Source organism: Mus caroli, chromosome 11 (genome assembly GCF_900094665.2).
Source record: "Mus caroli chromosome 11, CAROLI_EIJ_v1.1, whole genome shotgun sequence".
NCBI classification, from domain to species: Eukaryota; Metazoa; Chordata; class Mammalia; order Rodentia; family Muridae; genus Mus; species Mus caroli.
The window spans coordinates 63,489,914-63,515,379 of NC_034580.1; the positions used below are offsets into that span (position 1 = coordinate 63,489,914).

Here is a 25,466-nt window from a genome sequence, read left to right on the forward strand (position 1 = left end):
TTTTTTTTTTTTTTTATCCATATAAAGCAATGCTTAAAGTCGTATCTTCAGTGCTGCAGTTTGGAAACATCTCTTTCAAAAAGGAGAGAAACACTGACCAAGCCTCCATGCCAGAGAACACGGGTGAGCTGATGAGTGCCGCTTTTTACCTTTCCCCTTTAGGCTGGGGGTTGAGGTTGGCCTCTCACTGTACTTCATGTGGCCTCAGACTCTTGCATCTTCCACCTCAGCCTCCTGATGACGAGATGCACTGTGTGCGGACTCATTGGAAATCTAGATTTTTTTTGAATGTGAAATTCTTCTGTCTCTAAATGTTAAAAATGAATTTAAACATTAGTCAAGAATAAAGGGATGTGGTTGCAGGTATTAGGAGCTGACAGATTGTTTCTGAAGGGACATAAGGAACCTCTTATTGCCTCCAAGGTCTCACTGGTGTATCGAGGTGACCTATAGTCAGTGAGTGCTGACATATTAAAGTCATATCTCCCACCCGTGGGACAGTCCTTTGGGGTAGGAAGATGCTCATATGTTAAAGTGCTTGTTATACAAGCACGGGGACCTGAGTTTTATCCCAAAACCTACATAAAAAGTCAAGTTGGGGTCACATCCTTGTAATCAAGCAAGGCGGGCACTGGCAGGTCCCTGAGGCTCCCTGTCTAGCCAGCCCAGCTTAGTCTATCTCAGAAGTAAGTGGATGCCACCTGAGTAACAGCATCCAGGGGTGCCCTGTAGCTTCATGTGCTTGTGCACACATGTACCCAAAACACTGCCCCCCAAAATAGCCCTTTTTGGTAACCCACTTGAGGTTCCTTAGTGTTTATTTCTGTGTGACTCCTGAGGGACTGGCTCTCCTCCTGTATCATGCTCACTATTTCCTGTTTTATTTTTCAAGAAGGGTTTCTCTGCATAGCCCTCTCTGTTCTAGAACTCACTATATAGATCAGTCAGGCTTCAAAGTCCCAAGCATCCATTTGCCTCTGCTAGAATTAAAGGCACACACCATCATATCTAGGTCATGGTCAGCATTTCTTGACCATGGAGTAGCTCATCTTCCTAGAACTTTTGACCACTAGGGCCCTTTTGTGTACCACGAGTCACGTGTTAGGTTGGCAGAAGGACTCCATCCACCCTTTTGTATACCACGAGTCACGTGTTAGGTTGGCAGAAGGATTCCATCCACCCTTTTGTGTACCATGAGTCATGTGTTAGGTTGGCAAAAGGACTCCATCCACCGTGTTCCTTCCACCTGCTCACATCCTTGAGTGATTTAAATGTGGAGTGATTTAAGGTTTAAGGTAAGGCATGTTATGGTACAGTTTGGACCTTGAGGTAACCCAAAGGTAGACAAGGAGGTCACTCTTCTAGAAGGCCAGGGGGGCAAAGGCCTCCTGTCTCACCGATGTATTGTTAACACCTGATGTGACATTTTAGCTCACGAGAAGACAAAGCTTTCCATGGCTTTAATGCCATGATTGGATGCCAAGCAGAGATCAAGCATTTAGGAAACTTTTCCACTTTAGTCGCACAGAAGCTCTGCCACCTGCTCGGGATGAATGTGATGGAGTTCACTCGGGCTATCCTCACGCCCAGGATCAAGGTTGGCCGAGATTACGTACAGAAAGCCCAGACCAAAGAGCAGGTGAGTCCAGCGGTGGCGCTTCTTACTTACCAAGGCGCCCAATGATAAACTGTGGTCAGGTACCCTGCCTGACGTGTACCACATCGAGCTAGTAAGAGACACAGAACTGTCTTGAAACTGATGAGGTTTTTTGTTTTTTTCTGTAGTTTTTTTTTTTCCTTTAAGGAATTTTAAGTTGATTTTTGTAAGTAAATGTGAAATGTCTTCTCCAGTTGTCCCCTGGCTGATAAATAATATGACAGACAAATCTTGTGTTTCATGCAGCCAACAAGACAAGGGCTATCACTTTACTGTCTTCTTACTGGGTGGAAGAGCAGCAAGTGCAGAGGGCTCATGCGTGCTGTTTGGTTGTAATGGCTTTAAGGATATTAATAGCTTTGATTAAGAAGGTTAGAAGGTGATTTTTTTTTCTCCAGGGGCACACTGCCAAGAAAGCAGACCGATGAGACAGATGGCAGTTGCCCCAGGCTCTAAGGCCAGGGGGAGGGCTTTGCCCAGCCCTGAAGTGATTAACTACATTCTCATTAACTATCCTAATGGCTCTATTGATATCTAACACTGAGCTGTAATTAAGCGGTGACTGAGATCTGTATAGCATTGAACTCCATAGTACAGCTACTAGTAACTTGTTGAGACCGCTTCCTGAATAAAAGGTTGATGTTATCTAATTACAGGCTGATTTTGCAGTGGAAGCATTGGCAAAAGCTACCTATGAGCGGTTGTTTCGCTGGCTCGTTCACCGCATCAATAAAGCGCTGGATAGGACCAAACGTCAGGGAGCTTCCTTCATTGGGATCCTGGATATTGCTGGTTTTGAAATTTTTGAGGTATTCCTCAACTCTCTCCTCTTTGCTATTTTGTTGTTGTTGATTCTTTTAACAGATGTTAAGGTTCATTCGCACAGTTCAGTGCCAGGCAGTCAGAGCAGGTACATTTCTTGCTCTTCGATTAGAGTCAAACAATAGACAGCAAATAGCCACTCAGTTCACAGTTTGTCCATAGCAGTGAGAGAGCGCAAGAGGTTGTTAGGAGAGTGTTCTGCAGTTAGACATTCTTAAAGGACAAGAAGCTGCCAGCCCAGAGAGCTTTTCTGTCTGGGTAGAGATCCCAGTGCTTTGTAAGAGAGTAGTTATCAAAGGTTAGAGCAGAAATCTACCTTTGCTAACAAATCGAACTTGCTAGAAGTTCATGGTTGACCAAAGGTGGAGGGGGACAGAGATGTAGAAGTTGGAGTAGAGAGTAATGGACCAGAGCATCCTCTGTGGGTCTCAGTGGGTCTAGGGAGAGCAGTTTGACAGGCGCATATGACAGGATGTCAGCTGTATCCCGTGAAGTCACAGCCAAAGACTGTGATAATGGGTTAATACTTTGCACATCTACTGTCAATTTTCAGAGAACTAGATAAAATTTTCAGCTCAAAAAATATTTTTTTTTTATAAATACAGATGCAAATCCTGGATCTGTAGGATCCCCGAAGTTGTGGTGTGGTGTCTTCTCTGACAGGTTCTGTAGACGTGAGTGTTAGGTCAAATGCTGCTGCTATGGCCAGTGTGTCAGTTTTACCACGGCTGAGCATTGAATTGTCCCGCTGTAAAATGCTAAGCCTCGTCCAAACTGGATCACTGTGGAAAGCATCTTTCTCCGCTCAGTTTGCACCATTACGCCAAGAACTCCTAAGAAACTATAGTATGAAATGATGTCTAAATACCTTGAGAAATCTTATAATGGCTGGGCACTTTTTAAAAATTGCATTAAAAACCAATCTGTCACCTTTCCAACTCTGTAAATAGAAGATACAATGAAAGAAAAGGCCCCCATTTATAGCCACATCTGAATCAGAAGAAACACATAAAAATGGTCATGGAAGAGCCTGTGCAGGGCATCTGACTTCTGGTTTCACCACCAGAAATGACATATATGAGGTACTGCAGGGTATAGACTTGACCCATACGAGCAGAACTTCCTTCATCACAGAGTTAGAGCTAGACCCATGGCTTGTTGGCTTTATGGGGGCTGCATATTGCAGCACTGATACTTACAGGTTGAGTGTATTCATTAAAAATACAAGCACATGACTGGGCAGTGGTGGCACACACCTTTAATCCCAGCACTCAGGAGGCAGAGGCAGGCGGATTTCTGAGGCCAGCCTGGTCTACAGAGTGAGTTCCAGGACAGCCAGAGCTACACAGAGAAACCCTGTCTAGAAAAAGAAAGAAAGAAAGAAAGAAAGAAAGAAAGAAAGAAAGAAAGATGAGAGAAAGAAAGAGAGAGAGAGAGAGAGAGAGAGAGAGAGAGAGAGAAAGGAAGAAAGAAAGAAAGAAAGAAAGAAAAAGAAAAGAAAGAACTGCAAGCATGGGGGCTGGAGAGCTCGCTCCGCACTTACACTTGCTGGCCTTGCACAGAACCAGCATGCTGTGTTTCAGTGTGTCTTTTTTCCTATCGTATTGGTCTACTTAAAGCTAAACCACATCTTTATAGTGGCAATAACTTAAATACCAACAAAGCCACGTGGAGTTGCTCATTCAACAGACACTGTACCTCTTGGGAGTACCTAGACATTATGATAGACACAGCAGCTAACAAAACCAAAAATTCATATCCATATGAAGCTTACTATTTGTTTTCTGTACTTTAAAAGGTATAATTAATGTTAGTTAATAAGAATTTACATTCTAGGGTTGGTCAGGTAGAATTCATCAGAAAAGCCACATTCCCAAAGGAAGCACTAGTAGAAAGCATCTGGCCTCTCACCAGATGTTATTCCTTAATTTCTTACCTTGGATCCTTTTGCCATTGGCACTAGAAGGTTATATAATGGATGTCAGAAATTGGCTCTTACCACTACTGGAATTCAGTATATTTGACTTAGTAACTAATATACAGCATTGGAAGGCAAGCAGTGTGCCCTCCTGTGGGGCAGCGACCTCATTCTAAACAGCAAACCAGCATCATGGGCTGTGGGACACTGAGTAGCCTTTACAGACCATAAATCTGTTATTCTATGGAGAGCAATTGAACCTCTCTAACTTAAAGCCACGTGTTAGAATGAAAGGGGTTATTTATGGGTCCATGCTACTTGTATGAACAGCATGGAAACAGAATATTGGTTGTACTTATAGATGACTAAGAAAATTACATGTCTAAATTAATCTATCTACTAAGCAGAGCAATAGGACAGGGGGGTCGGGGGACAGCGTTCACAGACAAATGAGGGCAATGGCAGCAATGGATGAAGGATGCTCAGATTCACTTGTCACAACAGAGCAGTGTCACATTTGACATTAGCTAAGGTCAGGCAGCTGATGCAAGAAGGACCCCATAGAAACAGGAGCAGGAGCCTTGCATTCGTTGAGAGCATTGTGTGTCAGCTCAGACTGTGCCCCCAGCAACAATTCCTAAGCTGATTCCTTTACATCACTGTGGAGCCTGCTGCCTCCGTGAAGAGAATGAAACACAGGCAGGTGCAGCCTGTAGCTCCTTGTAGCTCCCCGCAGCTCACAGGCCTACAAGTTCACAAGGATACCCTGAGCCTCTTCCCTCTCCAGGTCCTGATGTTGCTCTTCCCCTCCTCGCTTTCTATTTCATTTATTCTTTATTTCTATTCCTTAATTGTTCATTAATAAGCACTGAGATGTTTGGTAATGTGGTGTAGCTATCCTCTCTGTTACACTGTGTGTGTGTGTGTGTGTGTGTGTGTGTGTGTGTGTGTGTGTGCGTGCATGCATGCACCCACATCTGTATTCTCATGCACACACAGAATTCAGTTATCTTTCTACTCCGTGACTCCTGGGGATTGGTCTCAGCTTATCCAGCCTGGTTGTAAGCACCTTTACTCACTGAGCAGTCTCACAAGCCCTCTCTTACCTTGTCACAGTGCTGTGGTGGGGGGGGCAGATGTGAGAGACAGAGAGCCCTTCCTTAGGATAGTCATTAGCTTTAGTAACAGTCGTGTCGGTGCTGCCTACGGAATAGTTTAGAATGAGCTTTTGGGGTAACTAGATGGCTAAGTATTCCTGTCTTTCTCCCATGACTCACAACCTGCAGCTGAACTCCTTCGAGCAGCTGTGCATCAACTACACCAACGAGAAGCTGCAGCAGCTGTTCAACCACACCATGTTCATCCTGGAGCAGGAGGAGTACCAGCGAGAGGGCATCGAGTGGAACTTCATCGACTTCGGCCTGGACCTGCAGCCCTGCATCGACCTCATAGAGAGACCCGTGAGTGCCTCCTCCCTGCCCAGCTTCCTGCTCTGTTGAGCAGAGACTTCCGTTTTCTTTCTGGCATAATCTGAGACCGACGATCCAGAAAATTGATATTCTGATAACACGATTTACTTAAAAGTATGTGATCTGGCAGTCAGAGCCTTTGTTAGGTCTCCTCAGGTGCAGCCTTGAACCCCCTGTCCTTGTGTTTGTGCATGTGTCGGGTAATGTGCTGTGGTCCTCACAGACCACAGAGACCAGTGTGATGGTTGCACTGGTGTGTACCTGTCAAAGGGCGTGTGCCACTCCACTTCCTTCCTAGGTAATACAGCGACACTTAGCTGAGAACAAAATGTGTCACATAAACTTAGTTTTTAAATAATTGAATTTGAGCTCGGCCTTTTGTAAGTATTTTTTGACAGTTTTTTGTTTTTGAAGTATGTTTGAGGAGGCATTCTTTTGGCAAATACTCATTTAAGGACACACGATGTGGGATAGTCCATAGCTTAGCTCTGCCAAGATAGAGCAAGCTAGCCCTTCATGACAATTCCTGCTCCACTTACGGTCTGTCATATGATTCTGGGCCAGAAGGCTGGAGACAGATGCTGGGAAGGGAGTGAGAGAATGTTCTGGGGCAGCACTGGGTGGTACAGTGGTCACCGTAACCACATATCTTAGACACTCCAGGCAGGAGGAGGTAATAAGCTCCTTCCGACTTCCCCGCTTGGCCTCCATGGGCACTAGCACCCATGGGCACAGACACATAAAAATAATAAAACAGATCTAGGATTTAGGAATGTTTTCACTCAAGGGGATTGGAAATTGAATGTTACAATTCCTGTGCCCTTAACATTGGTGTCATGCTTAATTTCTCAGACCGTTGACAGTAGCTCCAGCTACCTGCCCTTGTGATCCTGGCTCAGTAGCCCTAGCTACTTGCCTCTATGACCCTGGCTCAGTATCATTAACTCCCTTCCACTGTAACCCAAACACAGTAGCCTGCCATTGTGACCATGGTTTCTCTAGAAGTAGCCAACCTCGGACAGTGTGGATTATCATCTCTCTTTAACTGATCTGACACCCCGAAAGCTCTTTGAGAAGGAATCCAGGGGTAAGGGTCTCTCTATAGAAGGGTTCCTAGGTCCCATGAACCGTGTGCTTCATTCAGCAAGTGCCTGGATCTGTCACTATCACATCGCTTCATTTATACTCAACTGTAACCCCTGCTTGCCTTCCAGATAGTATCTTCACCCAGTAAGTACCTGAGGAAAATAGTTTCTAAAGTTTTATACAAAAAGAAAAAAATTCAGAATGTGAGTTCAGTGCCGTGTCACGTGCTGTGGCCGTGCTGGCGCTATAGCAGTAAACAATAGCCCAGAAGCACTACTAAGGAGCCTGCTGCTCTCTAAATACTTAATTTCTGTTTCCAAGTCACTTATGTAGAAAAAGAAGTCATCTAAGAAAAGACAAGCTATAGATCTTTTATTATTTTTAATTAAGACAAAATTCACATGCGTAAATGAATGTAAATGAACCTGTTAAGGGTGGAATTCAGCAGTTTTGTGCTATATCATACCACTAATTCTACACTGTCATGACTCCACCCCAGTAAAATTCTGATACCCCGTAGCCCCACACCCAGCATAGCGCAGCTGATGTGCTTTCTGTCTCTGGATTTGCCACAGCCTTTTAAAGTGACTGATGGTTGTGTTACCCCTTCTCATAATTTATTAGTCACTTTTCTGTTGTTTCGATAGAACAAAACAACTCACAGAAGGAAGGGCTTAACTTAGGCTAACGGTTCCAGAGGGAGGAGAGGCCATTGAGGCAGGTGATTATGGCAGCCAGGAACAGCTTAAGAGTGAACCAGGAATGGCGTCCTGTGACTTTGAAACCTCGAGAACTAAGAATGTCCTCCAACAAGGCCACGCCTCCCCCAAACAGCGCCACCAGCTGGGGACTGAGTACTCAAATGCCAGAATCTGGGGACATTTTTCCTCAAACAATCACACCGTGCTGTACTGAATAATAGCTTCAGATATTTTACCAAAAAGAAGTGGTACAGCCTATTGAATCATCAGTTAAACAAAAACTTAAATGGCTTAGCACGGACAGTGTCTGCTTAGTTGAGCTTTATAGTATACCCAGCAGCCTTGACCATATTACTTTGACCCCTCCACCCTTGTCCCATCCCCTCTCCCAGCTCCTTTCTGGCTTCTGGATATGATGCTTTTGTGGAGCGTCTACTGTATTTAGTTTACTTATAATGTACATATTTCAAGATTTCAAGGCTTATTCGATAAGTTATCCATTTCTTTCCAGTACTTAGTAACTTAATGGTCTGTGTTTGAACTTTTAGCTTGTTATGGCATGGACATACTTTCCATTGGAGAAGTTAGTTCTTTCATAGCTCTTCACAGAGTTGTTGGTTGTGGTGGTAAGCTGCCAATCCCTGAGGTGGAGCCATGGCTAGCTTTGTCAGTGCTCACTGCCTCTCATTCTCAGGCCAATCCCCCTGGCGTGCTGGCCCTCCTGGATGAAGAATGCTGGTTCCCCAAAGCTACAGATAAAACATTTGTTGAAAAGCTGGTTCAGGAGCAAGGTTCCCACTCCAAGTTTCAGAAGCCGCGACAACTGAAAGACAAAGCTGACTTCTGCATCATCCACTACGCGGGCAAGGTGAGAGCCCGTAGGTTAAACTCGGTTAGAATGCTGCATGGTGGGGCTGGGGAGGTGGCTCAGCAGGGCAATACCTGCTACCCAAGCATGGGGTGCTTGAGTTTGCATCCTCAGCACCCAGTCAGGCATGATGGAGAACACCTGAAACCCCAATGCTAGGAGGCACAGTGGAGACAAACGGGTTCCCAGGGTTCACTGTCCAGTCAGTTGAGCTGAAATGACAAGCTATAGGATCAATGAGAGACTGCTCAGAAACATAGCTCGGAAAGTGATAAAGACACCTCAGCGGTCCTGGGCTCCACATGCACACAAGCATACCACACACAGAAGGGAAGAACTGCCAGGCAGTGGTGGCACATGCCTTTAATCTCAGTACTTGGGAGGCAATGGCAGGCAGATCTCTGTGCGTTCAAAACCAGCCTGGTCTACAGAATGAGTTCTAGAACTGCCTTGGCCATAGTGAGAGCTTGCCTCCAAAAGAGGAGGAAGAAACAAACTTGGCTGGGCATGTGCCACACACTTATAATCCTGGCCCCTGGAGTCAGGAAGATCAGACCCTGTCTTAGAAAGGAAGGAAGAAAGAGAGAACAAAAGAAAGAGAGAGAGGAGGGAAGAAAGAACCACTGTTTGTGGTTTTGCCCGCTGTGATAAGGCAACAACTGACCATGTTTATTTTATATTATCACCTGCCATTGAGATGGTCCCCACAGTCCAGTGCGGGATTGTTTAGTGAGACTTTGATTACGACGTCAGATGGTACTGAGTTGTGTGTTCTTCATTTCCTCTCCTTGGCTCTGGTGTGGGACAGGTGGACTATAAGGCAGATGAGTGGCTGATGAAGAACATGGACCCCCTGAATGACAACGTGGCCACCCTCCTGCACCAGTCCTCGGACAGATTTGTGGCTGAGCTTTGGAAGGACGGTGAGATGAGCTTGAGTTTGTATTTAAGCTTGGCCTGGATCGTCTGTAGCTAAGGTTTATTTACAGTTCTCTCACACATGTGTGTTTGTATAGATCCATACGTTTTTATTGCTTTAAAATCTTTCCCTAGAGCACGGCTGCCGATATGTAAGAAGTTACCCATTTTGTGAATATTTGGGTTAAGAAATAAATACAAACCATCTGCCCCCTTGGTCAGACGCTGTGGGGCATATGGAAACGGTATACATTCAGAGCCACAAGAAGCTTCAGGATCCCTCAGGCTTCCCAGTGACAGCTGAGATTATGACATAAAGGCACAGGCACAAACAACCTGAGAAGAGCCTTTTCCTGGTCCTGTACACAGGTCTAGCAAGCTGTATCTTCCATCATGCCCGAATGTCACAAACACACAGTAGCCAATGAGTGAACTCTTCGATATCCTGCATAGGGACTGGTTGCTTCTATTTTCATTAATCTTCATAGTTCTTTTGTATGTATGAACCTCAAGTGATTCCTGATTTCTGGTGACATTTACCACAGGGTAGATTTTACTAGGATACAAAATGCTTGTATTTCTTTATTCCTAGTAGGAACACATCTTTTAGAGTTTAGCTCTCTGCTATCCTTCGTCCTGGATATTATTATGTCTCTCTTCACTGGGCCTCAGGTGACTCCCACTGGTTCAGTAATTAGTCGCTTTTCTTGTTACTATCCCAGGGTGTATTAGCTTAGCCATCTTCTCTGGTTGAGAGAAAGAAACACAGTAGATAAAGAGGGTTTGAGCAGTTAAGGCAAAAGAAAGAGAGAGAAAAAGAAGGATGAGGAGAAAGTCTTCAGGGGATTAGTGACCACGTGAAGGGCAGTGTACTGACCAATGACCATGTGCAGTGGGCAGGACAAGTATATGAGGGGACTGGAAGGAGTGTGGTACACCACCCACATGTGTGCCTGTGTCCTGGGAAGGGATGTGCCTAGGACTCGACTCTAGGAGAAGGTCCCTTGCAGTGACCTAGTTAGTTAAGGTGCTGTCTAAATACACAGCAAAAGATCTGGGCCTCACTCAGTCCATAGTGTCAGAGTGGGGCTGTTCTCCACTATGATGTTACGTCTTACCACCATGGAATCTGAGAAACTAAACATGAAGCAGGAGTAAGGACTGGCCTCAGGTCGTCCCAGGGCCATGGTACTTGAAAGCACAGCAGTGAACAGTTGGCAGTGTGGTTATGGAGTGTCTCTCAAAGGAGTGGCATGCAGTGCTGTCTGTCATAAATATCTGCCTCGTCATTACCAAGGAATAATACTTAGCCCCTCTTCCTCTAGCTCAAAGAATGAGTTAGCTTGGCTTGGGGCAGGGAAGGGAGTAGAGTGATCTGGAATGGAGACAGAAAGCCAGCACTCAGGAGTCCATTCTGGCTGGATAGAAAGGCTGGGCCCGAAAAGGGCAGAAAGCAGAAGTGAGGCTGTGGTGATGTTTGCAGCTAGTCTCAACCCTAGTAACCTGACCCAGATGCAGGAGTGCTCAGACTTCATTGAACAAAGAACATCAGCATAGATCTGTTCAGTCTAATGTACATAAAGTGGCTGTCTCCTGGGTAGCTGGGGGAACCCGCTAGAAGTGAGGGCTGCAGGAGGTGATGGGTGAGAAAGGACCTATAAAGGCCCGGAGACTGACAGCTTAGTACAAAAGGTTAAATCCTTCTCTCTCTTTTCCTTACCCAAACTGCCATTCGAAACCCTTTGGAAGCATAAAAGATGGGTCCCCTGCCCACAACAGACTTGTCGAGAAGTGACAACTATGGGAAATCTGCATTTGTCTTTGTCTTTTCTCCCAGCTCTCTGAGCTTCCTCCTTCCATGCTTCTCTAGTTGCAGATAACTAGAGAGGATCGGGTTGTGGGATAAAAATTCTGTAGGTGAGGGTGGGGATGGTGGCTGGAGTGACGAGCCCATGAAGGGTCACTGAGAATGAAACTTACAGTGGGGGCCATGTGTGGAGAGAGTACCACTTAACACACACAAGTACGTTCTTTGCTTGATTATAGGAGTGCTCAGAGGGAATTCTGTCTATCCATATTTAGTTTGCCGCTCTGACCATCCAGGTTGCACTACCTGCCAATGTTAGCCCTTCTGCTACACATGTGGCTTGAGCACCACGGCAGCTCTCAGCAGAGTAGGGTGAGGAGTCTCATCTGTCCCGAGTCGGTTTGGTTCTGCTGGCTTCTGCTCCCCTTGCAATGTCACTGTTAGGAGGGCATCTTGTCGCCCTCCAGTGCAGGTGGACATCTGGTAAAATCTGAGTGGCAGGAGAGCTGAGAGGTCATGGGCTATTGTAGGGCATTGTGCAGGCAGAGAACCAGTCCCAGGCTTTCTCAGGCTTGAGGACTGTGAATTTCACTCACAAGGACAGTGGCAGGCTCAGAAGTTAGATGAGGGAGCCAAAGTGGAGAATTGTCACTTTGTAGGTATAGAGATCTCTTGGGCTAAGAGGAACTTTTTTCATAGAAAAAAAAAAAAGTAGTCCTAATGAAACATAAAATTATTTCCTTTTCCTGCCATTGAAATGCATGAGTTGGACACAATGGAAAATGTATAATGTTTGCCTCCAGCTTGCCTAAGAAGGCACAGTCCCCCTTGAACTGTAGACACTGTGCTACAATCCAGCTTGTGTGAGTCTCACACAAGTCTCTCAAGCCCAAACCAAAAGGAGTGAGTGTGTAGATGGCAGCCTTGCCCTAGGATTCCCAGTGCCCTGCTTTTATTAAAAGCTGATGTTTGGGGATCTTGACAACTGCGTAGCAATCCATGCCCTTTCTCACGCCTCTGTATATAAACAGCAACAACTAAAGACCGCATGGTTGAGCACAAGAGCCTCCTAGGGCATGTCCTTGAGTAGCGGCATGATCAAGCGTTACAATACCTTAACATTTGCCACAGCAGAACTGGAGTAGTTAACTGATCTTTTAGAAATTTGTATTTGAAGTAAATTATGTTTCCAAAATCTGTACTGGAAATTTGACAGTAAAATCCCTGACTTTGCCTTTATCTTAGTGTTCTGATTTAACTGCCATCTTGCCCTGATTTACTAACTGTAAGACGGATTAACTAGTACCTCATTACTCTTAAATATTGTCACTGTGGCATGATGCTCACACCTGGTGTTGGGAATATGCTCTTTTGATTCAGCTTGAATGTATTATATAAAGAACTCGATTCAAATGCACAGATTCTTGAAACAGTAATTTTTACATAGGCTCTGCTCTGGACCAGCTACTTTGGTAGCCCCATTTGAGAGTTTACTTGTGATGTCAAATGTCTTTCCCACTAACTGAAGTGTTTGTGTATCTGCTCTTGTGTCCTGTTTCCACTGTTTCTCTGCCTTAGAGATTCAGACTATTCAGAGAGCTTCTTTCTATGACAGTGTTTCTGGTCTTCATGAGCCACCAGGTGAATGTATACAGCCTGCAGGGCCTCCAAATCAGAAGGGTCTTAAGACCACAGGAGAAGATGGCGGGGTGGGGGCTGGCAGGGCGGCCTGGGAGGTGGGGTGTTATGGGGTTTCTGGGCTTTCTGTTCGTTTTGCTCACAGGCCTGCATGAACGTCCCATTTCATGCTCTCTTTTATTACTTCCCGGCAAGTGTTTGAGTGCATAACCTATTCAGTCGCTACTGCCTCCACATCGCTTGTTATTTTATGCATAGCACTTAGAGCGTTGCATATGGAAAGGTATGTCTCTCACTGCCTTTCCAATTGTGCCATTTTGATACACACTTCTGCAAGAAAATTGTTAGGATCTTATCTGCTCGATGACATCTCTTCTATCCCTGGATCACCTTTATGGTTTCAACTCCCAAGGAATCCTAAGAAGGAAGTGTCTCTCTCTAAAGGACTATATTTTGTGAACAAGTGTTTGCTGACCTCAGGATTGTTGTTGCTTGGATTAGACATGGGATGCTGTCTAGCTGTTGTCTTTTCTTGAACTGAATCTGTCTATTTTGCAATTAAGGTACAGTGGAATGTTCTTAGAATTTATACTTTGCTCTTGAAATTGAGCTCCAAAATGTTTAGATTTGTAACTTATATCCTCAGCCCTATTTTCAGATAGATTCTAGCCTTGGCTAGAGGGTTCCCAAAGTCCAGTGTAATAAGAAACTCACCTAGCCTTCCAATTTTTAATGAAATTGTCAAGTAGCAATATTTGACTGTAAAATCACTTTCATCTTATAAAATGTGTGAATTTGGGGCCAGAAGAATGCTGAGCTCTAAACCCGTCTCAGGAGTTGCTTTTAAAACTGTCACCAGGCTGGGCTGTGATAATCCACAGCAGGATTCCTGCCTGCAGTTCTAGCTGACACTGAGTAAGCCAACTGCAAGCCCAGAGTGGGAGGAAAGACGAGAATGGGTCAGACGGCACAGCCCACAGTGAGAACGCTCCAGAACTCTGTGACCTTGGGGGGCACTGAGGGTGCTGAGGAAGGCGAGCCAACGCTGTGGGTTAGATCTGTACAGTCTTCTTATGTTTGTGCTGTCGAAGGTTGGGAAAGGCCAAGGCAGAAGGATCACACCAATTTAAGGTCAGCATGGGCTTCACAGTGAGACTTCGTTTCAAAACAACAGAAAAATTAGCAATGTGCCCTCTCTAAAAGTCTCTGGAGAAGGAGTCAGGGCTGGTTGAGGGCCCTCAAGGGAGCAGCTTCCCCCAGCTCTGCTCCTGTGAGTCTTGATCTCTGGGGTGCACAGACCAGGCATTTGTTCTTACTGGCAGGATCCAGTACAGAGCCCCTCTCCAATGACTTCATCTTAGTAAACTAGCGGCTCACTCATCACATTCCCACCATAGCACTAAAATGTTCCTGGCTCTGTCACTCCTGTGTTGTGAAGTAGCCTTTGGTTGAGCTTCTTAATTGAACTGAGGTGGCAAAGGTCTCAAACTCTCTTCTCAGAACCCACCCGTCCGTCCGTCCACCATGGCTAGGTATAGAGTCTTTGTATTTGTGAATATTCTATAGCACAGTCTTCCTCTCCTCACAACCCTGTTTATGCGTCTGAGAAACGGAGGGGACGGCGGCAGGTTTAAAGATGGAAAGGTGACGCGCTGTATTTGGCAGTGCTCTCCTGGGACACAGTGAAAAAGTCTAGGGACAGATTTCAGGTGGCTGTGACATACTAACCTGTAAGAGAAGACTAGCTGTCCTGCAGGCTCATACAGATGCTGGGCTTCCAAGTGTGTGGTAGCGCCAGGGCTACATAGACCTTGCCTCAAACACAAAACAAAAAGCAACAGAACAAAATGTAGTCATAGTATTGGGGAAATATGTTTTCAAGCTTTTAAGGAAAGAAAATGAAACTGCAGTAAAGAGATTTTTGAAAAGCACCGAATAACATACAGGAAAACAGCAACAGGGATTCCTAGCAGCAAACATGGAGGTCCGACGGGCGTCAGCTATAACCTGAAGGAATGAGCTTCCTATAGATAGTTTGGAAGTCCAGATTTCTGAAGAGAAAGCAGACACGTGGGATGCAAGCATACATACTAAGCTTGAGGACGGCTCCTCGGAGTTACTGACGGCTGATGGCAGGGACAGGACCCAGACCAGGCTGGAGTGTAATCATCCGCCCTGGCAGTGATTTGTCCCAGTGGCCTTCACACATAGATAGCACTGTTGGGCTTTGAGCCTTCGTGTCCCAGATTGCAGCTGACTGGTCTGAAAAGGTACCAAGAGAGAGAAATAACACAAAACGTCGGAAGTGCCAGGAAGCGAGTTTTAATTGCTGGCAGAGACTTCCCCTACCACCTTCAATCCTGCATGAAGAGACGCCATCTTAAGATAGAGTAGCAACTACTAATTCGACTAAGACTCAGGCTTGCCTTAATTTATGGGGGGAAATTATTTTAGACGTGTGTTTAAAACATGACAGAGGATTTTCTGACTCCAAAAGCAGCCCTATCCAGTGAGGCATAAGAAAAGCCGGGTAAGATGGTGCGTGTGGACTGTAATCCCAGAGAAATCACAAGGCCACCCTGAGCTACATAGTGAAACATCTCAGACACTTTAAAAAGCTTTAGAGGAAGTTCCTCATAGAAAAGCACTAGGTTGGCAAAACCGAGCTCCCGCTGAGTCAGCAGACTTACCCAGTGGTCACAGCATCCGTTCTGATGCCATCTGAGCTTGGGGGTTGGTCAGCCCCAGTCTGCTGAAATGATCGTTTTCAGGGAGTGCGTTTGGTTGTCGGTTGTTTTTTTAGCTTGAGTTTTATCTCCACTGCAAAGTTCAAGGAGCAATATTTCCATACCGCATCTGGGCTGACTGATAGTTGGCAAGCATACTTGCGTCTTGGGGTCATCAGGAGCATGGGAAGCACCCTAGGTTTTTGTTTTGTCTGTTGTTGGTTTGTTGGTTGGGTTTTTTTGTGGTTGGTTGTTTGCTTGGTTGGTTTGGTTTGGTTTGGTTGTGGTGATAGTTGTGGTTGTGATTTGAGTTTTTTGGTTTTGGTTTTTGGGGTTTTGTTTTGGTTTTGGTTTTGGTTTTTTGTTTGTTTGTTTGTTTGTTTGAAATAGCGACTCTCTACTTAACCCTGGCTATCCTAAAATTCACCACGTAAACCAGGCTGACCTAGTGCTTGATGTTCAAGGGGTGCAGTTGCTATGGCTGCATGAATAGCAGTTGTCTGTTTTCTTTGGTTTTGTTTTTAAAATCAAACCCACATTAACTCATAGCATCCCCAGCCTCGACTGATAGACAAGCAGTCAGGCTGGACCACCACCGTCACATAAGTCCCAACATCTACCTGACAGGAAGAGGCCAGGGAACAGTAGCCCCTGAGTGTGGGGAGGGAGGGAGAGGCCTGCCTGCCTGGTCAGTTCTCCACTAGTATTGGGGGTTGAGAAGGAGGGCTGTCTCCTTAAATCAGTCAGCCAACCTCTCTGCTTCCTGGGGTTGTCCTAAAAATGTCTAACTGCTAAAATTCTTCTAACAGATTGGCTCTAACTACCAATTCCCTCCTGGTTGTAAATCTGTAATTGTAGGGTACATATCATAAAGATGTGTTAATGAGGCTGTTTCTGGGAACTCACAGCAGGTCAGTATTCCACTGCTGAGATGGCTGCAGGGGACCTGTGGCTTGCCTTGCACCTGCTGGCTGGATGCCCTTGTGGGAGAATGGAGCTTATATGCTCTGCAGCCCTGAGACAGTCATTAGGCTTCCCCACTCTTTAGCTTTTATTAGCCACAATGAATTTCAAATACTTAGTAAGCACTAATATTTTTGCCAGATTGAAAAAAGTCTTTGAAAACATCTTGTTCCTCCTTGCCTCCGAGGTTGTCATCCATGGGAAGAGCTGGTTAAGGATCCTGACAGGAGACCACATCCTCACCCTTATAGAAACTGGTGCTGGCAGTTTATAGCAAGAGATGTGAGAAATCCCTTTTTTTAAATTATGAATATAAATCCATCTAATTCCTGACTGTTTACGCTTATAGGGTAATAAATTATAGTTCAGAACACTTGCAATTGTTGCACTGTTCTAGGGAACCACATAATAGATCCAGAGCCCACCACCAGCCCTAACGTGGGGAGGAGTGGCAAAGGAGTGGCCCCGAGCTGTGGCTTGCTGGTCTCATCATTTACATAAGAAAAGCCCCTTCCTTATCAGAGTTTAATGAAGTCATTCATTTAGTGATGTGCTATGGGTCATTTAATGACTTTCTCTGTTACCCACAAGATAGGTTTTTCTTAGTGCTGGGACCCAAGTCTGAGTTTTAAATGGTAGGTTTTAAAAAGACAAAACAACCTGAAAGTCTAAAGCAATGGCTTTTGGTAAACCTGAGTCATTTTTAAAAGTAATCCAGAGCTATTGAATTGGAAATGAGGCAGATGGTGGTGGTGCTAATGTAATTGGATCCTTGGACAGTGTTGGTAATCATGGCCCTGAGAGTAGCTGCGGAAATGTCCTCTGGGGAACACTAAGTCAAGGAGAGAGGCTACCTAGAGCAGTGTGGGCTGTTTTCTCGGGTTTGCTGAGATGTAACGGTCAGGAGGGAAAGCCTCTGCACTGTGAGCATTGCGGGGACCAGAGCCTAAGGAGCTCTCAGGAAGCTAAGGAATGGGGGAGTTAGCCATGTGAGCAGAAAGGATGGATAAGTCCTTGTATCTTGGAGCTTGCCACCGTCTGGCTGGCTGAAATGCAAGGTTGTGTGGGAAAGTGGGCAGAGAATACCAGCGGTGAGCAGCAGGTTAGCTACTGCCTCACCACAACATGCACCTCCTTGCCTCGCTTTCAGAGGAAGGAGCTGGGGTTTGTTGCAGTTGGAACCTACCACAAATCACACGCTCACGGCTGGCAGTGTCTCGGACTCTGGCTAAAGTTATGCTAACACTTGGACATGTGTGACAGGAGAGGATTAGTGAGGCGGAAGGCCAGAGGAGAGACCCCTAGCGGAGTGTCAGAATCCCAATCATCAGAAAGGGCAGAGTCCTGGCAAGAATGGGAAATTGGGTGGGCAGCTGGATACAAGTACTCAGTGCCTCCCAGCCCCCACCGGGAGTGAGCAGTGCTCACACTGGGACAGATGGGGTAAGGCACGGATGAATGTTGCTCTTATCTGTCCGCTGTCCTCTTTTTCCCTTTTCCAGCCCAGAGTGGTCCCAGGCCCTCATCTGTTTCAGTTTCCCCAGGGGTGCCTGACCTTGAACAACTTGTTGATAATCCCCAATTTATCTATGTTACCCCAGCCTCCCTTAGCAGCAGGCTGCAGCTCACTCCACGTCTCTCCATCTTATCCATGACCTCATCCACCAGCCTCTCACCTCAAGCCAGAACCCTAGGAGCTGCCCTCAGCACGTCTCCTTTTCATACTGAATTAATCATGTCAAGTAGATATTCTGTCAGAGTATACTTGGACTTTTCTTAGCCATCTCATCTGTGATGTCACTTGTTCGGGCTGCCATCGTCCCAGGAGCAAGCCTGAGTCTTTCTGCCTTCCTACTGGCTCGGCTCACCGCTCCTCCCTGGCCCCCTCCTGCCCTGCACTTGTTCACCTACTGCCTCTCCGCAGTCTTCATGTATTAAATGGCAGCGCCTAGAGAGAGATCTCTTAGATCTCTTACCTGTGTTCCCCACTTTGAGATGTAAATATATTTAAAAGTATACTTTGTTCTTTCCCTAACACATGAACTAAGAATGTTAGTAACAGGTGTCATCATGAGAGCAGATGCAGTATTGTAAAAGCAGATATAACAGGGACTTGATAAGAGTTTGTGCAAGGCAGATAAGACTTTTATGACGTCCAGCTGGGAGAGAATACATGGATCTGTGCTAGGTAGCCAGGCATATGCAATTTAAACTCATAAATGACTCTCTTGGCTGAGAGCATGTTGGGAGCTCATTTCTTGTCACATCCTAGATGGATTTCACATGAGTGTGGGTCCCGAGAGAGTACCAAGATAGATGGATAGGTAGAAGAGAGGTCATCTTGGATCACAAGACTGACTGAGCTGGGGGGCCACTGGAAAGGCTGGGAGTGGGCGGGGCCCTTAAGGCCAGAAGTGAAGAGTTTAGGAGGCTGCTGTGATAGCAACAGGTAAACATTCAGGGTCAAGAAAAACAAGCACAGGTAGTGCCCATTGCCTTAGCAACGGGTGGGTCACTGCCTGGGCAATGCTGGAGGGGGGGGGGTGGCGGAGAGATGAAAGAGGTGGCCTAGCAACCAGGTATCCGAACACTGGGGAGATAGTGGAGGAAGGTGACAGGGAGCAAACATGTCAACTGTAGAAAGAATCAGGGCTCTGGTGATGCAGACAAGAAGTGGACTGATGCAGAGGTGATGGAGGCTCAGCATTTACCGGACAGGAAGGGGTGGCTGGTACTGCAAATGAAAGAAACAACTGAGTCCTCTGTGGTACTGGACTCCAGGGCACTGACTGGGGGAGCAGCTTACGTGCATGGACCTAGGCGCCACACCGCTCTTCCTCATCCATCCCCCAGCTTCCATTCCAGACCCGCCTCGAGGGCTCTCACTCCTGGGCCAGGAGCTCCTCTTCTGCAGAAGCCTCTCTGGAGGTCTAGAGTCACCTGAGAGCTTGTACATAGAGTCCCTACCCAGGGCCAGATCCCCACAGAGAAATGGGGTGGCTGTCAGGGCTGAGGAGAATATCAATAACAGGTCAACCCATATTCTGATTTCTTTAAACTATTCAGGAAAGCACATGGCATCTTAGGAAACAGACATGCTAGCGGTGGCTCCTTCATGGTCTCACCATTAGGAGGGCCTGCTGTGTGGATGTGTAAAAACACCACGTGCTTTAACGATCTAGGGATTTCTGAGGCCGCTCAGTCCGTGGTTTTCTGCAGAGTCTTTCCCATTCTGTGGTTTTGCATCACTTGCACTTTGAGGAGACTGAGGTTCACACATTGCTCAAACTCAGAGTGATGTAATCTTCCTGCACTGCTCCCTGGGCTCAGATGGCTGGCTCAGTGCAGTGTGCGGGCTCAGGGCAACTCTGGTCTGTGTACCCTGAGCGCAGCCACTGAGTGGATCGGTGCAGTCGCTCACCGTTATGTGTATTTAGGAGCCATTTCTTCTTGCGAGACTTTTCCCAGTATCAGTTTGTGTATCAATAATGCCAGCCAGAGATCCTTCCATTTGCCAAGTAATGGCAGATCTCACACAGGCAGAACGTAGCAGACAGTGGGTCCCTGAGCCTAGTGCAGTGGACGGCACCTACCCCAGTGTGGTAGGTGGGACTTGTAGGCACTGCAAAATCCTGCCCTATAAGTGTGTGGCTGTAGCTCCACGGCTTGTGCAGTGTCTGAATGTGCTGACTGCCTTTCCTAGACGGCACCTCTACCATCTGTTCACAAAGCTTATGCGCTGGACTATCACTGTCTCCCCTTCCTCCTCCGTCACACTCGTGTCACAGACATTTTCTCTCTCCTCTCCCCTCCCCAGTGGACCGAATTGTAGGTCTGGATCAAGTCACTGGGATGACTGAGACCGCGTTTGGCTCTGCATATAAAACCAAGAAGGGCATGTTCCGAACCGTCGGGCAGCTCTACAAGGAATCTCTCACCAAGCTGATGGCAACTCTCCGCAACACCAACCCCAACTTCGTCCGCTGCATCATTCCAAATCACGAGAAGCGGGTATGTAAGGCGGAGCGCATGCGTGGTGAGGTGATGGAGCCTGGAGGCTGTGATTAAGCTAGAAAACGTGTCTGCTTGGTTAGGCTGGGAAACTGGACCCACACCTCGTCCTCGATCAGCTTCGCTGTAACGGCGTCCTGGAAGGGATCCGGATCTGTCGCCAGGGGTTCCCCAACCGGATAGTTTTCCAGGAATTCAGACAGAGGTATTTATTGCTGACTTTTATTTACCCTTTTTGTCTGTATGTCCAAACATACCTTAACATGAATGAGAATGCCGATATGATAAGGATGCTTTTCCTTTGTTCCCTGCGAAGGGGAGAGCCTGATCTTCCTGCTGTACAGACAGAGAAGCAGCTTCCCCACGCTGAAGAACATACTCAGTCTTCATAGCCCGGAAGTTCACTGTAAAATGAGCCGGAAGGTTGGAAACTTAACGTTGTTTCTTCAACCACATCTACTTGAAATTGTTTTTCAAGACAGGGTCTCACTCTGTAGCCCTGGCTGTCCTGGAACTCTCACCCTATAGACCAGATTAGCCTTAAAAACACAGAGATCCACCTACCTCTGCCTCTGGAGTGCTGGGATTAAAGGCAGGCCCACCATCACCAGGCTTAATATATCCTTAAAACACATTTTAAATAATATTTTTAAAAGTTAACAATCTTAAAAATAGATGAATAATGTATGTTAAAATACAAAGAAAAAGAAATTTAAAATCCTCCAATTAGGATTCCTGAAAATATTTTAGGATGTTTCCATCTTTCTTCAGTAAATGAATCTGTGTGCATATAAATTTTTTCTGTGTGTGTGTGTGTGTGTACACAATGACAGACTTTAACAAGAAGAGAGAAAAGAATAGAAATGATTAAGGGACAGACGGAGCCTGACAGGTTTGCAGTGAAGACTGATGCAGACAGAGTGGGAAATGCTTGGGGGTGATTCTCTAAAGTTGTTAACGGGGTCGTTTCTTCTGGAAATCAGATCTCAAAGTATTTCCATTGTTGATCCATAAAATAATTAGGGGCTTCCAGGTCAAAGCAGGGTCCTTGGGGCCTGAGTCACCTCACTCACCCCTACCCCTCACCCACCTTGGTCTCAGACAAATCAACTCAAGAAACTGCTGCAGTCCTAGGTGTTGTCAGGAGCCAGCTGTCTAATAGTAGTCACTTTTTATTGCGGGCATCTGGGGCACCGTGTTATAATGTCCAACTTTGTGCCTCAGGTTTCCTGAGGTGTGACTGTGTACCCTGAAGTACACATTTCAGCATTTCAGCACACAGCTCTGAATATGAGCACACCCAGGCCTGTGCCTGCTGCATGTCACCCTGCTCTCATGGACAGTGCTCTTACAGCCTTCTCTGTTATCTGATAAATGCTTCCCAACTGACAAAGAGCCAAATAATTTCATCTTAAAGATGTGAACTTTTTGTGGGAAAATGCAAAGTTTTCAATACCAGTTCTCATTCTTCTCTGCTAGATCAATAGGCCTGTGCTTTGATCTGAAAGAATCTAAGTAGGAACTGGACCTGCAGAGGGCCTGGGGTTATTACCTGCCCATCCCTGCTCTGTTCTCAATTTGTGTACTTCAGTTTGTGAAGGCTACATTTTTTCTTTCTCCAGATATGAAATCCTAACTCCCAATGCTATTCCTAAAGGCTTCATGGATGGCAAACAGGCCTGTGAGCGAATGGTAAGATTTCTTCTTTTGTTGTTTTGGGTTTTATGAGAGGGTCTCTATTGTGTAGCCCTTTCTGTCCTGGAACTCCCAGAGATCTGCTGCCTCTACCTCCCAGGTGCTGGGACTTAAAGGCATGCACCACTACATCTGGATTTTTTTTATATTATTATTATTATTATTATGATTTTCTTATAGCAAAAATAAACAGGCTTCTTCTTTTTTAGATCCGAGCTTTAGAACTGGACCCAAACCTGTATAGAATTGGACAGAGCAAGATATTTTTCCGAGCTGGAGTTTTGGCGCACTTAGAAGAAGAAAGAGATTTAAAAATCACTGATATCATCATCTTTTTCCAAGCTGTATGCAGAGGCTACCTAGCCAGAAAGTAAGTGGACCATGATGCAGGAGAGCATGAGATTGACAGGCTCTAGCCTTGTGGAAGGTGTGTTCCCATGGGAGCAGCAATGCACATCCCAACCAACACACAGGCACCCGGAAAACACAGAGAACCAAGAAATGAAACACAAGGCTTGGAGTTGTGTTTCAGCCGAGGTCCTAGGGAAGCCATGCCCCAGGGAGCTTTGCTGGAAGCCAGTCACACCCCTGAAGGTGTGCTTTCCTTACTGTTCCTCAGGGCCTTTGCCAAGAAACAGCAACAACTAAGTGCCTTAAAGGTCTTGCAGCGGAACTGTGCGGCGTACCTGAAGCTGCGACACTGGCAGTGGTGGCGTGTCTTCACGAAGGTGGGCTGGGTCCTCCTAAAGACCCTTCTGCATGGCGGGCGCCTGGAGCAGCAGGAGGGATGCAGAGCTGTAGTGACAAACTGCTTACCTTGTCACAGGTGAAGCCTCTCCTCCAAGTGACCCGCCAGGAGGAAGAACTCCAGGCAAAAGATGAGGAGCTGCTGAAGGTGAAAGAGAAGCAGACAAAAGTGGAAGGGGAGCTTGAGGAGATGGAGCGGAAGCACCAGCAGGTATGTGCACCCCTCTGCACACAGTGTCCCGACTCTGTCTACTGTCACGTGTTCATTATGAGGAGCCACGCCCACTGCCTCCTGTGGTACAGGGGAGGGTTTTCTCTCATTTGTACAGTGTTTTTTCACCGTAGAAATAATGGCTACATTGGGCCTTATGGTTTAGATTTATGTAAGTTAAAATCAGCCTCGGCTCTTGCCACTCTCCTTCCCGATCTTTGGACACACAGCAGACAGACAGATCATGTTTGCTGTGAAGCTTGTGTTTAATCCTGTGTGAAGCAGGGCTCCTGGTGCTGTCTGCTCATGCCTGCTTGTGAGAGAACTGTAAAGGGCCGCATGGCAGAGCAGGCCCCATTCCAGCATGTCTAGCAACAGGGATCTTGTCCGCTGCAGGCACTTGCTCAGAAACTTTGATAGGTGACAGTAACGCTATCGGTGTTGAAGGCAAAAATATCATTTGGTATGTGATAGGCATTGGTGGTTCCCAAGAACTTTGTTTGTTTTGTTTTGATTTGGTTTGTTTTTTCAGTGGAGACTCACTTTGTAGCCCAGGCTGGTCTCAAACTCATGGCAATCCTCTTGCTTCGGCCTCCCATGTGCTGGGATTATAGGCATGAGCCACCACACCTGGAACATTTATAGCACTTTAATAGTCCCCTCTCCTGTTTATCGATGCCTTCCTAACATAATGAACAAACTATAATCCTTAAAGTGGTAAGAACTTACTTAGTATGTATTATTCAAGAGAACTTAGGGCAATAGAGACAACCAAAAATATCTCCTATACACAAAGCGCACTTGAAATTTCTGCCAGATATGTTATGTTGTGTTGTGTTTGTTTTGTTTTGAGGTAGGATCTCTCTGTGTACCTTTGGATAGCTTAGATCTTGCTGTGTAGCCCAGGTTGGCCTGGTCCTCACTAAGATTGTGCCTGTGTGTTCCATGTTTTTACCTTGCTGTGTCTGAAACAGTTGGCACTGACTACTGAAACTCACCCTGGGTGAGTGATGTCCCTGTGGTGTGTGCACCCTGGGCGAGTGACCACTATACCCTGAATTGTGCTTTCAGCTGCTGGAAGAGAAGAATATCCTGGCAGAACAACTGCAAGCCGAGACCGAGCTCTTCGCTGAAGCAGAAGAGATGAGAGCGAGACTTGCTGCCAAAAAGCAGGAACTGGAGGAGATTCTCCACGACCTGGAGTCCAGGGTGGAGGAGGAGGAAGAGCGGAACCAGATCCTACAGAATGAGAAGAAGAAGATGCAGGCGCACATTCAGGTGCCTGCCGCAGCTCTTAGCACTCTTGTGGATTTGTTGAGCACATAGATTCCTGTGTCAATGAGAATAGGGCCTATGTACCACTCAGTCATTTGAACCATACATGTAACACTTTTTTTTTTTTTTACAAACATAGGTTTATTATTTAAGTAGGACTCCTTTGCATTCCAGTGTGTCATCTTACAATGTGAAGACACAAGATCAGAATCCACGCAGGATCTGGAGCATTCCATAGAGCTTAGGTGTCTCTTTATATTGTTGTTATAATTCTTACACTCTCCCCAGTGATTACATGAGCATCTCCTACCTGGCTTGGTTCATGAGAAATGTGCAGCACAGGGAACAGTTTACCCCAGTCTGGTACCTTAAAGTATCAGCTCTGGTCACAGAGCACACTACCATGAAACCTTATTTGGGGACTGGAGCGCAGGCGCCACATGACCCATGTAGAGCCAGTTCTGTCCTTCCTCCTTTCCATGGGTCCTGGGGACTGAGCTGGGGTCGTTAATGCTCTGCCTGCAGAACATCTCCCCGGCCTTGCAGCTTAGGTTTTAATACAGTTTTGTATGTGTGCGCCATGCTACAAAGGTCAGAGGACAACTTGTAGAAGCTAAGTCTTCCACAGGTGTGGGGCCAGGTGACATCAGGCTTGACAGCAGGCACCATTGTACCCTGAACCATCTTCCTGGCCCTCTCCCTATTTTTTATACTAAATTCTAACTACTACTGTATATGAGATGCTTGCAGTTCTTTATAAAGACTAGTGTTTCCTTAACACGTGTATGTCCTACACCAGTTAGCTTCCTGCTCTGTTTATCATGGCGCGAGGTTCATGTTCTAACTAAACGCAGGCTGCTGCATCGCCGCTGTAATCTATTCTCTCCGTTATGACTGGAAATTCATTCCAGTGCAACCTAAGATTACTCGTGGCGTTATGAAATTACTAGGTAG

At 46.1% G+C, this 25,466-nt stretch overlaps 1 protein-coding gene across 1 annotated transcript in view; it reads left to right on the forward strand.

Annotated features, from left to right (window-relative positions):
- Positions 1 to 25,466, forward strand: part of Myh10 (myosin heavy chain 10) — a 128,598-nt gene that overhangs the window by 73,696 nt on the left and 29,436 nt on the right. Inside the window, exons 10-22 of the mRNA XM_029483540.1 lie at positions 28 to 123; positions 1,521 to 1,639; positions 2,314 to 2,466; positions 5,684 to 5,857; positions 8,348 to 8,521; positions 9,330 to 9,444; positions 20,391 to 20,584; positions 20,668 to 20,789; positions 22,207 to 22,276; positions 22,489 to 22,649; positions 22,899 to 23,007; positions 23,106 to 23,237; positions 24,309 to 24,515. Of these exons, the coding sequence (XP_029339400.1) occupies positions 28 to 123; positions 1,521 to 1,639; positions 2,314 to 2,466; positions 5,684 to 5,857; positions 8,348 to 8,521; positions 9,330 to 9,444; positions 20,391 to 20,584; positions 20,668 to 20,789; positions 22,207 to 22,276; positions 22,489 to 22,649; positions 22,899 to 23,007; positions 23,106 to 23,237; positions 24,309 to 24,515 (1,826 nt within the window). The remainder of the gene's footprint in view (positions 1 to 27; positions 124 to 1,520; positions 1,640 to 2,313; positions 2,467 to 5,683; positions 5,858 to 8,347; positions 8,522 to 9,329; positions 9,445 to 20,390; positions 20,585 to 20,667; positions 20,790 to 22,206; positions 22,277 to 22,488; positions 22,650 to 22,898; positions 23,008 to 23,105; positions 23,238 to 24,308; positions 24,516 to 25,466) is intronic.